General features: G+C 33.4%; 2 protein-coding genes across 2 annotated transcripts; both read left to right on the top strand.

The window, feature by feature from the left end:
• The first annotated feature begins 2,832 nt into the window (after positions 1–2,832).
• On the top strand, positions 2,833–6,258 carry LOC114180860. The gene is made up of 3 exons (XM_028067152.1): positions 2,833–3,702; positions 4,149–5,034; positions 5,117–6,258. The coding sequence occupies exons 1-3, from the start codon at positions 2,833–2,835 to the stop codon at positions 6,256–6,258; spliced, it is 2,898 nt and encodes a 965-aa protein (XP_027922953.1).
• Positions 6,259–8,824: 2,566 nt separating this feature from the next.
• LOC114180859 (DNA ligase 1-like) lies at positions 8,825–12,494 on the top strand. Its single transcript, XM_028067151.1, has 9 exons — positions 8,825–8,957; positions 9,351–9,478; positions 9,612–9,662; positions 9,746–9,799; positions 10,449–10,553; positions 10,657–10,860; positions 11,194–11,279; positions 11,497–12,245; positions 12,327–12,494. Exons 1-9 carry the CDS (start codon positions 8,825–8,827, stop codon positions 12,416–12,418), a joined length of 1,602 nt encoding a protein of 533 aa, XP_027922952.1. The 3' UTR covers positions 12,419–12,494.
• The last annotated feature ends 545 nt before the right edge of the window (positions 12,495–13,039 follow it).

Genomic DNA, 13,039 nt, shown 5'->3' with positions numbered 1-13,039 from the left:
TCTTTTGATTTTGAATTGACATCTGCAAGAACTGTTGCAATCATGTCCTCAAGCTTTGAGGTTCTGTCAGTCAAAGAGGGATGTTGGTAAGTTTGTTGATGTGGGGTCCTATTGGAAGGTCCTGCTTGGCCCATGTTTTGGTGAGGTTTCCATCCTTGATTATAGTTCCCTGGTCGGCCTTGATTGCCCATATAACTAACTTCCTCTTGAGATGTGCTTGGCATAGCACATTCCCCATTGGTATGGTTTCCTCCACATAACTCACAACTTTGCACTTGTTGGAGTTGAGCTATAGAGGCATTTTGAAGCTCTTGAGGAAGTTGTGACAATTTCTTCATCAGGGTCTCCAGCTGCTGAGTCATAATCTTGTTTTGAGCCAATAAAGCATCTTGAGATTGAAGTTCTAGAATACCCTTCTTTTGAGAATGGGCTCTCTCAGTATAGGCTTCATTATCACTAGCTGCCATGTTCTCTATTAACTCATACGCTTCCTCTGGCGTCTTCCATTTGATACTCCCACCGGCAGACCTGCCAAGAAAAGAGTAAGTTGTGTAGGTTGATCAAACTCATGAATGGGAGTTTTCCTCATCAGTCATTTGAATCTATCCCATGCTTGGCCTAAAGACTCATCCATATCTTGTTGAAATGCCGAGATTTCCTGTTTTCCCTTATTAACCTTGGACTAGGGAAAATATTTGCTCAGGAACTTTGCAATCACATCATCCCAGTTAGTGAGACTATTTTCAGGAAAGGAATTCAGCCAGGCTTTTGCAGGTCCAGCTAGTGAGAACGGGAAGAGACTCAGTCGTATGGCTTCATCAGGAACTTGATGGATCTTCACAGTATTGCATATCTCTAAGAATGTGGCCAGATGAGTGTAAGGATTCTCACGAGACAGACCGTTGAACTGATTACTCTACACCAGATGAATAAGAGCTGGCTTCATCTCCATGTTGGTGGCATTGACAGTTGGCCTAGCAATACTGTTGAAGTTAATATGGCCTGTGAATGCTACATAATCTTCCAAAGTGCGTCTTTCACGAACTCTACCATCACCATGAGGATTGTCTGCCATTTCTTCTTCTGGATAAGAATCAAGATTCTGAGGAGTAGATGAAAGAGTGTCTGAAGCAGAAGAATGATGGACAACTTGTTGTGCTTGAGCTCGTCTTCTCCTTGTGGCAATGTTGTTTCTACGGGCAGTTTTCTCTATCTCAGGATCGGCAAGGAGTGGTTCTGAAGATGCAGTCCTCCTTGTACGGATCCTACCCTGCATAAACTATAGAGCAACAACAAAAGCAAGCTCGAACTACAAGTTAGCCAAACAATAATGTGCGTATATAAGTAAACAAAAATAGTAAATATGAACAAAAGAATTTAAGTCTAAATAAGTCAAACATCACACAAAAGTCTAGTATTAGACACGGGTCCCCGGCAACGGCGCCAAAAACTTGTTAAGACTTTGGCAAGTGTACCAAGTCGCGCAAGTAGTAACCGGTAAGATCGGTATATCGTTTCCCAAGAGACTCGTGTATACTAAATAATTGTGTAATTAGTGACTAATTTAAACTAATGAATAAATTCATAATTTGGGTTTTTGTATGCAAGAAAGTAAATATTTCATAAACAAGTAAAATTGAATTTGGATATTTGAAGACTCTAAAAAATGGTAAAGACTAGAAATGCAATGGATTAATATTGTTGGAGTTAGACTTCACCTACTTCACTCTCATGTATATTAAGCAATAAAACTCTTCTCCATTAATTACAAATGTCAACCCACAAGTCTACTCAAACTCTAATCCCTTAGTTGAATGAGCCTAGGTTTCCTTATTTAGAGTCAATTCCTTGAATCCCTAAATAAACAAACCCGCTTTACAAATTAGGGTTTAAGATAAATAATGGGTCAAGTTCCATTCCTAGTTACAAGTTCCATTAGGTATCTTGTTCCAATTCTAGGTTTCAAGAGATATTTTCCAATACCTAATGACCCAAATATCATGCAATGAATAGTCAAAACAAAGCAAGCTTTAAGCACATAAACAAAGATACTAGCAATCAATGGAATAAGCATTTATATATTCAAATCATTCAAAAATACATGAAAGTTCAGTGGCTACATCTAACCCCAACAAAAATGGGTTTAGCTCTACATTGTCATGGAGAGCTCAAGCTTACAAAATGAAATGGAAGAGGGAGGAGATACAAAGAGGAAGAAAGGGTAGTTTCCACTAGCCCTAGCAGACCTCCAAGCGCTCCAAGAGGTGTTGCTCGAGCTCCAAAGTGTCCAAGATGAGTTTCCCTTCGCAAAAACAGAAGAAAAAGGGCCATTTGACACATCAGCGAAAATTGGCGCCTGGCGGAAGCCTCTCAGCGCCAGGCGCTAGCCATCAAACAGGGGCCAAAATTTTCATCTACCGCCAGGCAGTGAGCAGCAGTGGCGCCTGGCTGGCGCTTGTCTGGTACTTGGCGCTGGCGGCCTGTTGCGCCTGCCGCTGGCTCTGTGTCGCCGAGCGCTTCCTGTTGACAATTTTGCTTTTCTCCTTGCTATTCTGGGTCACTCATTTGTCTGGACTTTTGGAGCAAAGCTTCCAATTTACAAAAAGGACACAAAAATGGGATTAGTGGTATATTTAGATCAATGTAACCCAAAATGTATTTATTTACAAAAGTAAGGTAAAATTAAGGATTAAGTAGGTTAAAAGCTTTGGAAGAGATTATTTTGCTAATGAAATATAGCTTGGATAATGGTAAAAATTAACATTATCATGTTTTAGGTCAAACTCTAAGGAATCTGTTCTAGATGAATCATTGATTGCTGATTTAATTGAAATGATTGACAATAACAATGTTCTTGCCAAATCTTTTCGAAGAGTTAGAGATTTGTTACTGCAAAGTACTAAATCAGATTTCACACTAAGACTATTTAGAGGCAGAAACAAAGACCCTAGAGTCTATAACACACCTTCATGTGATGAAATAATTGCACTAATAGTTGGTGATTTTGACAATTTGGATGTAGGCAGAGATATAATTGTCAAAAAATGTTCTGGTGAATTGATAAGATTGCATGAAACTCACACTGCTTTCATTCCACTGCAATATCCTCTCATGTTTCCATATGGAGAAGATGGTTATCAAGAAGATATTCCAATAAGAGAATCTCATTCAAAAAGTAAATCAAGAGTGAGAATTCGAATTTCTTTGAGAGAATTTATTGCATTCAAAATACAACAAAGATGTATAGAATATGGTAATATTGTCAATGCATGCCGATTGTTCCAACAATTTTTAGTTGATTGTTATACAATGGTTGAAGCACAAAGGTTGTCTTTCATTAGAGCTAATCAGAAATTAATTCGTTGTGATATTCTTAATGGATTAAAAGAGGTTGTTAATAGAGGAAAAACAAATCCTTCTTCAATTGGAAGACGTATTGTCTTGCCTGCTTCATTCACTAGTGGTACCAGATATATGTTCAACAATTGTAAAGATGATATGACCATTTGTAAAAAAATTGGATATCCTGATTTGTTCATTACTATAACATGCAATGTCAATTGGAGTGAAATCAAAGAGTTTATTTTGGCCAAAGGATTATCTACATCAGACAGACCTGATATTGTATGTAGAGTGTTGAAAATGAAGCTTGATCAAATGATGACAGATTTTAAGAAGAAGGATTTCTTTGGAAAAACCACTGCAGGTATGTTTTGTATCAAATAATATACATTATATGCATATTCATTAAATGAAATTGTTACAACTAAATGTGTCAAAATAATATAAATAATAACATTTTTTTATATATCCAGGAATGTACACAATAGAATTCCAAAAAAGAGGATTACCTCATGCCCATATACTTTTGTGGTTGGATGGAGAATGCAAATTGAAAAAATGCAACTGATAATGATAAAGTAATATCAGCTGAATTTCCCAATGCGGATTTGTACCCAAAATTGGAAAAAGTTGTTTCAAGTTACATGATCCATGGTCCATGCGGACCTGCAAGATATAATTCTCCGTGCATGAAAGAAGGTAGATGTTCTAAATTTTATCCAAAAAATTTCAAATCTTCAACTTCAATTGATGAAGAAGGATATCCTTCCTACAGAAGACTTGATAATGGTACATTTGTTGAGAAGAATGGAATTAAGCTTGACAATAAAAGTGTTGTTCCTTACAATCCACCTCTTCTAATGAGGTATCAAGCTCATGTAAATACAGAGTATTGCAACAAGACCAATTCAATCAAGTATTTGTTTAAATATGTGAACAAAGGTCCTGACAAAGCTACTCTTAAAATAAGCAATAACTCTGCAAAATCAGACAAATCAATCATTATTGATGAGATTAAGAGGTATTATGATTATAGCTATCTATCACCATGTGAAGCAGCTTGGCGAATATTTGCTTTTGACATTCATCACAGATGGCCTCTTGTTCAAAGATTGACATTCCATATTCCTGGCCAACAATCTGCTTTGTTTAAAGATGATGATGATATTAATGTGGTGTTCAATAGATACGAAAATGGTAACACAATGTTTCTAGCTTGGTTTGAGGTTAACAAAATTTATATAGAAGGAAAACAATTGACTTATTATGAATTTCCCAGCAAATTTGTGTGGTTTGCTAAAGAAAAAGAATGGAAACTAAGGAAGAAAGGCTACAACATTGGTAGACTTACTTATATTCCTTTTGGGTCTGGAGACCTTTATTATTTGAGGATCTTACTGACCATTCAAAAATGTTGTATTGATTATGACAGCATAAAGACCATTGATGGTAAATTTTATGAAACCTACGAAGAAGCTTGCTATGCTTTGGGATTGTTGGCTGACGACAAAGAATACATTGATGCAATCAAAGAAGCAAGCGAATTTGCTCCTGGCTATCAAATTAGAAGATTATTTGTCACTTTGTTGTCCATGAATACAATTTCTAAACCTGATGTAGTTTGGAATTCTACTTGGAGTCTCTTATGTGATGGAATTTTGTACCCAAAAAGAAAGGAGATGAACTTACCAGGTATTTCTTAAAATGACACGAAATATAATTTCTTAAAATGAATAGAAATATAATTTCTGATTCCATAACCTTTTTCATGTAGGTCTTCAAATTGAAGATGCTGAATTACAGAAAATGTGTCTGCTTCAAATACAAGAAATGCTAATGTCAAATGGTAGATGTCTAAAAGATTATCCTTCATTACCGCAACTTGATATTTCATATCTAAATACATTCCAAAATAGATTTATTGTTGATGAGCTGCAGTATAATAAAGAAGACATGGCCAAAGAACATGACATTTACTTTCAAGCACTCAATGATGAACAAGTACAAGTGTATGAGGATATCATGACAACAATTCTTTCAAAAAAGGGAGGATTCTTCTTTTTATATGGCTATGGTGGTATAGGTAAAACATTTATGTGGAAGACATTGTCAGCTGCTCTAAGAAGCAAGGGTATGATTGTTTTGAATGTAGCATCAAGTGGAATTGCTTCTTTACTACTTCTTGGTGGAAAAACAACACACTCAACCTTCTGCATCCCACTATTAATTAATGATGATTCAACTTGCAACATACCTCAAGGTAGTCTACGTGCTAAACTTTTGATGGCAACCAATCTTATTATCTGGGATGAAGCACCAATGATGAATAGAATATGCTTTGAGTCATTTGATAGAACACTAAGAGATATTATGAAAAATGTTGATGATGCCAATAATGAAAAACCCTTTGGTGGTAAAGCAGTGGTTTTGGGAGGTGACTTCAGGCAAATTTTACCTGTTATCAAGAAAGGATCTAGGTTTGATATCATCAAAGCAACAATCAATTATTCTAAGTTATGGAAGTGTTGTAAAGTGCTAAAACTATCAAAGAACATGAGATTAAGTACTGCAACAGATACTAAAACAGCAAATGATATCAAAGAATTTGCTGATCGGATATTGAAGATTGGAGACGGAGACATGGATTTAAATGAGAATGGTGAGTGCATGGTTGAGATTCCAAAACAGTTGCTCATTGAAAATATAGAATTACCTTTAATGTCATTGGTTGAATTTGTCTATCCTAAATTTGTGGTTAACATGATGAAGCCTGGTTATTTTGATGATGGAACAATCTTGTGCCTAACAAATGATTTTGTAGAAGAAGTAAATGAATTTATGTTGTCTTTATTAGGTGGTGAAGATGTCACTTATTTAAGTTCTGATACACCTTGCCAATCTGATGGACAAAGATAAAGTTCAATCTGAATGGTTTACATATGAATTCTTAAATGATATCAAATGTTCAGGGATACCAAATCATGAACTGAAGTTGAAAACAGGTGTCCCAATCATGCTCTTGAGAAATATTGATCAAGCAAAAGGTCTTTGCAATGGCACACGATTGCAAGTTAACCATTTAGAAAAAAATGTAATCTCTGCAACTGTAATTACTGGAAAAAATATTGGTGACAGAATTTGTATACCAAGAATGGATTTAGTTCCATCTGATTCAGGATTGCCTTTCAAATTTCAAAGAAGACAGTTTCCGATATCCTTATGCTTTGCCATGACGATTAACAAAAGTCAAGGACAAACCCTTTCTAGAGTCAGACTTTACCTTCCACGTCCTGTATTCACACATGGTCAGTTATATGTTGCTATTTCTAAAGTCAAAACAAAAAAGGGATTGAAAATACTTATACTGGATGAAGATGGAAATGTCACAAACACAACAAAAAATGTTGTGTACAAAGAAATTTTTGAAACTCTTTAATAAATAAGAGATTATAGGTATGTAATTTAGTATTTTTCATTTCTAATTTAACTTATTAGTTTGTAAAAACATACATGAACTTATTTATCTTTTTGCTTCTTCTTCAATTGTTATGTTTCAAACTACAACATGTTCTATTGTATATTGGACGAAAATCATTGTCTTCTAAAGAAATCATATTTTCAGCATAACTTAACATTTCTATCAGTGATTTTTTTTTTTTTTTGTGTTTGTTATTGCAGATAAAAGAATAGACAACCAAATGACATACAACAATAATGCTTCTCAAAGCAACAACAATATGTATTTTATTATTTGTTTAATTCATTTCTACACTTCAAAATTTTTTTAAGACATCATATTTTCATATATAGGTTATTGCATAGCACTCATTGTTCATTACCATTTACAAAAAAATATAATCTAAAAAACCCCGTGCGTTGCATGGATACAAAAACTAGTAATATATATAAAATGATTATTATTATTAATTAATTAAAGTATATAATAATTAATAATAATTATAATATTGTTAAAAACTAATAATATATGTAGTTATTATTATTAATTTATATTTATATATATAATTAATATATAAAAATAAATTAAAATATTCTTAAATTTTAATTTTTTTTTATTTAATAAATTGTAATTTTATTAAATTTTTATTATGACGGATATTTTAGTAAATTTTAAATTTTATCTATTATAACTTTTTTTTTTAATTTATTATATCAATCAAATCATTCATTAAATTTCACAAAATTTATTTTCAAATTCTTTCACTCTATTATCTAAATCTACTAAAAAAAACACTATATTCATCTTCTTAAATCCACACAAATCTATCCTCACACTCTCTTCCAAATCTATATCTATATTATCATAGGAACAGAGTCTAAGTCTACGAAAGGTCGCCAATGCATGCGATTGGTTAAGTTAAACGATATTTTTATAAATAAAAAAATATGAATATAAAATTTATGAATTTAGAATATTTAAATTCTATACAGATAATTTTTGAAGTTAAAAGTTAGTTAGTTTTTGAGGGAGAGGAAACTCAGTCTAGGCCGTTTCGGACTGCTCTTCATTTTATTTATTGTTTTCTGAAAAAAAGAAAAAGTCACATCAAAAGAAACAGCAAGTCGTGCGGTGTTGATATCGATGCAGTGTTTAATTCTTATAAATATATAGCATTTGAAACTTCTTTTTTGGAGAAAAGTCATAAGAATGAATTGAGCAATGAAGTGAGTAGTACTACCAGTCTGTGCGTTGAACTCTGTAAACGGGTAGGTTGTTCTTTTTACGTGCAGTGACTTTGTTATGGTGTTGTTCTTTTTGGTTTAGTTCATTGCATCCTAAATTTGTTATGGTGTTACGTGAAATTGTGGGTAAATGCAGCTGCAATTGCGATTGCGGCATGTTTTCTTGAAACAACGAAGGAAAAATGAGATTCTTTTTTGCTTAATTCCTTTTCTTTATCCATTCTGTTTCCGAGAAGGCAAGAACTAGTAGCTTCCGAGTTTTCTTTTTTGTTTTCTTGTCTTGTAATTTAGCCTGTAATGTTTCTTGTGATGTGTGAATAAGATATTCTAAAATGGACATAGCTGTGCCACCCAACTTGAACAGCTGGGAGTTCTTTGTTTCTTTATCCACCCTAATCAAGTCCCATTGTATCTGTTTTGTGTGTTCAGTAGTTGTGGCAGGTAATGGCTAAGAAAGACCTTTCGTCTTGAGGTAGACGAATTTTGGGTTAGCGAAATAAAACTATTTGCCAAAGTCTTCAATACTAAACTATTGGTTTCTGGGAGATTTATCACATCAAAACTAAATCAGAAGTGTTTTTTCTTTCTTTCCCTCTTAAAGCATGTCTTGGCAGCATTAACTTGATTATTAAAATTTCAATTTCTCGTGATATCATGTTCAATCTATTTACATGTATTTCTTTATACTTTATGCAGGTAGTCTTGGGAGATTTCTTGATAAACAGTTCAAGTGAATAGATAGGCAAAACTTAAAGCCTCTAGCTCGCCTGATTTCATGACGATGGGCGGAGAATCTTCCCTTTATTTTCCCACGGGCGATGACAACTCTGATGATTTGCTTCGATTACTTGAGGCTTTAGATTCACAAGGTGTTAACAATTCTTTTTCAAGTTTGAATGTTCATATCTTTGGAGGTTCATTTTCAACAGCATTAAGGTGATAACATTTTTTTTTACATTGATGTAAATGAATTCAAGTATGTACTAATCATGTGATATTATAGCATAGGTAACTTGGGCTTGTCATGACAGACACATTTAATTTTGAAAAGCCATTTAGGTCCTAATTAGATAAACTTTTTAATAGGAGCTCATTGGAGAAAATAGGGTAAAATCAATTAAACTACTCATATAAACTAAAATCAACTTATGTGCTCTACTTTAATGGAAACTTTTTTATTTAGCTTGTCCTAAAACTCAATCCATTTCACCTTGTTATTTTCTTGTCCTATAAGTATGTATAGAGAAATTTATCCAAAAGAAAACCTTATTCGATATCACTTCTCACTCATTTGACATCATTTCCAGGTTGGCCTTTGCTCTCTCCTATGAAGCTTCAGTTGGAGCATTGTGACAAATGTTCTCAAGTGTTTTGCTCCACCCTTAACTATAGAAGACATATTCGTGTACATCATCGGCTGCAAAAGCTTGACAAGGTATTTTTTTTGGATCTAAAAAATAATTATATCATGTTAGTTCTTTGTTCACACATTAACCCTTTTATATTTTCTAATAGATATAAGCTTGTTTGTTTCTTTTCCTAAAGTTTTCCCATGCTGTTTCTAATAGGTTCAGGATTTTACAAAAAGCAGGGATCTTGTAGGAGCATATTGGGATAAGGTGATATTTCATTATTGTGAATCAACATATATGAATAAGACAACTTTTTTTAATGTTTTTATTTTTATTCGTGGTTTGAATAGCTCTCTGCAGAAGAGGCAAAGGAAGTTGTATCATTGGAAAATGTTCTGCTGGAGGTAAAATCTTGTTCCTTCATATATAAGTTATTTGAACATGAAATTATTTTAATGTTAAATCACCCTGCATGCATGTTGCTATATACCATATATGATATATATTAGGCTGAGAATTGGGAGATGAGACCATGAGGAGTGCAGTGAAATTAAGTCACATCTCTGGTGTACTTCATCATATTGTATGGAAACGGGGACAAATGAACTCCCTTAAGTGATGCATATCCAGTTAGGGAACCACATAACATGTAAACTTCATAAAATTTGTGTCCTTACTTTTTACCAGAAGCATTGTAGTGACGCAATGCTCCCCATAACTTTAAAGGTTGTCCCAGGAAATTAATCACCTTACACTGAGAGATACTTTGAACCTGTTTTCTTTATACTGAATTTTTAAAGAGGAGCAAGTAAGGAAGAATTCAAAACATATATGACTCCAGACTCCAATAGGAAAGCTGGATAAGGCATAAACTGCAGAATGCAGAGAGGCAAAACATCCCACATGATTTCTCATCTTTTCATCTCTTACTTTTTTCGCATGCTGCACATCCCTTGTGGTGTCTCATCTTTTCATCTCTGACTGTTTTCACATATCTATTTTCTATAAATTAATCTAAATATCTTGTTTTTCCTTATTGACAATGCTTTCTAGGAAGTTCCGGCTGCTTCAATTTTAAAATCATTGACAACTCTTATTCAAAACCAAAGATTGTATTCATTTCCTCCGCATTATATGATGTCTGGCGCTGTCCTTTTGGTAAGCAGTTTTGCAGTCTGACTTTCTAATTAGTTTTTCGTGTTAACTTTTGTTAAATTTGTATCTTTGGTATATTAATGCAATATACCTTAATTGTTTGCAGGGTATTGCTCAATCTAGACCTTCCAGCTTTCCCATATCTTCCCAATTGTTGTTCGGTTTTCTTGATGATGCCAGTGAAAAAACATGGTTATGCGGAACAACAGAGTCAGTGAAAAAATATGTATTTGATGGAGATGCGGGAAAAATTTGTCTTGAACTGAAAAACCTAGTTGCTTGCACAGGTTTCTTGATAGAACAAAAATTGGTAAGTGTCTTAAATTTCAAAGTTTGTTCATATAACACCCCCCTCCCCTTCTTCTTCATGCAGCGTGCCTTTTGAATTTGGTTTCAAGCTGTGTTTTCTTCAGCATCTAAGGCTGCAGAATAAACCAATGCAATTCAAATGTCTTTTCTTTTTTAATAATTGACTCATGAGGTCCAGCTCATGTCATTTTGTAATATTTGAATTTGTTTAAATACCTTGCATGTAAAATACATTATATGAAGCCCAAATTGTATTTTATAACACTAATATTCTCACTTTCCCAATTAGTTATTTTTTTCTGTCATGATGAAGTGTGAGCTTTTGTTCTCTAAGGTGAAGGCGTGGCTTACTGACCAGGATGCCGAAGCACTTAGGTGTCAGGAGCAATTGGTGGAGGAGGAAAAAGCTGCTCAAAAAAGGTATTTTTCTATAGAAATCATCTGATTTGAATGACATTTAGAATGAAGTCTGAACAAAACACTTTTTTTGTTACTGCTTTGTTTTGCAATACTATATATATTGAAATCTACTACGTCATTTCAAGTTATTCTTTATGCTTCTGTTGAGCAAAAATTACGAGAGATACTGCTGAAAAATCTTAAAAGTGTTATTAAATAATTCACTCTAATTTTATAGACAAGCTGAGATTTTGGGGAAGAAACGCCAGAAGAAGCTCAGACAAAAAGAACAGAAAGCTAGGGAACGAAGAGAGAAAGCTGAGGCAGAAATTAAAGGCTATATTGACCGTGGTGTAAAGGCTTTATCACTGACTGAAGCATCTTCAGATACGCACAATCTCGAAGCTCATAATCCAAATGCATTTTCAGATAACGTAGCTTCACCTGTACCTCCCCAATATATTGACACCAATGAGGAAATAAAGGTGGATACTCCTTCAGAGTATGATACCATCCCTGATCAGAATCTTGAGAGCAAATCGGCTGAACCTAATGTCTTGCATACAGACCATATTTCTCCTCTGCCAAAAGTTGAAGTCAATCAGAAAGCTGAAGCCAAGCATGATAACAAGGTATTGAGTCCAAAGTCTGAAGAAAAAACTGACAAGGGAGTTTTAAAAACCACACAAGAAAAACAAGCAGACCAACTTAAGAGCCAAGAAATTTTGATAGGATCTATACCTGTTAATATTGACACTTGCAAACAATCAGAGGGTAATACGGTGGCTTCTCAAAAGGATTCTATGGTTGAGAATGTGGGTAAGCCAATGGAAACTGAAGATGAAGTTCCAATTCAAAGTGACGAGACAGAAGGTGATGCAGTTCATCGAAATGTTCCAAGTTTAAGCACGGGTAGAACACAGGGTAGAATGGACTCTAGAAGCTTGCAGTCCTTCTTCCAGGATGCAAGAGCTTTCTTAGACAGAAGTAAGCTTTGTGACTTTATCCCTTTGTCATGTTTTTTCCATTTAGTGTGGTGTGATCGAATCAAAAACTATTTTCATGCAGGATGGGGTGAAACTATTTCATCAGAACATGTGATATTGAATATTAGCTCTGACTCAGAAGAATCTTCTTCGTCCCAAGAGACGCAGGATTGATGAAGTCTGAAAAGTGAACCAAGAATCTTCCCAAACGGAAGAAAAATAGACAAATACCTCTGTGAAAAGTTATACATTTCCAATTAGTTTGTTACACGTTTTAGCTGATTTTTTTTACATGTTATAGTTACCATTTTTTCTAATAAACATCTTTTCTTTCTGTACAAGTTTACTTTTACTTTTTGTTCCATTGTGCTAGAGATTCTCTTCCTTATTTTTTAGCATAATTGTCTAAATTTTGTTTGTAGCTGTAATTCGAAAATGTCCATGTTACCAGCATTTATACCCGTGCAACGCGGGAATTTTAAAAGTTTAAAATTATTATATATTTATTAAATTAATTTAAAGTTATTAAAAGATAATTAAATTTAATATAAATATTTTATTTTATAAAATTAAATAATATTTTTTTAATTAATTTTATAATAAAATTGTATTAAATTATTTTTGTACTTTTTTAATAAAATGTATTGTATATAATTATTTTAAATATTATATTAAGATTGAATTAATTAAAATTAAGAATTAAACTTAATTTTAAATAATTTACTGAATAGACAATGTTTAAATATTATATTTTATAACATATTATTATATAATTATAATCATCAAGTTTTTTAA

Source organism: Vigna unguiculata, chromosome 4 (genome assembly GCF_004118075.2).
Source record: "Vigna unguiculata cultivar IT97K-499-35 chromosome 4, ASM411807v1, whole genome shotgun sequence".
Classification (NCBI taxonomy): Eukaryota; Viridiplantae; Streptophyta; class Magnoliopsida; order Fabales; family Fabaceae; genus Vigna; species Vigna unguiculata.
This window is presented reverse-complemented; position numbering and strand designations above follow the sequence as displayed.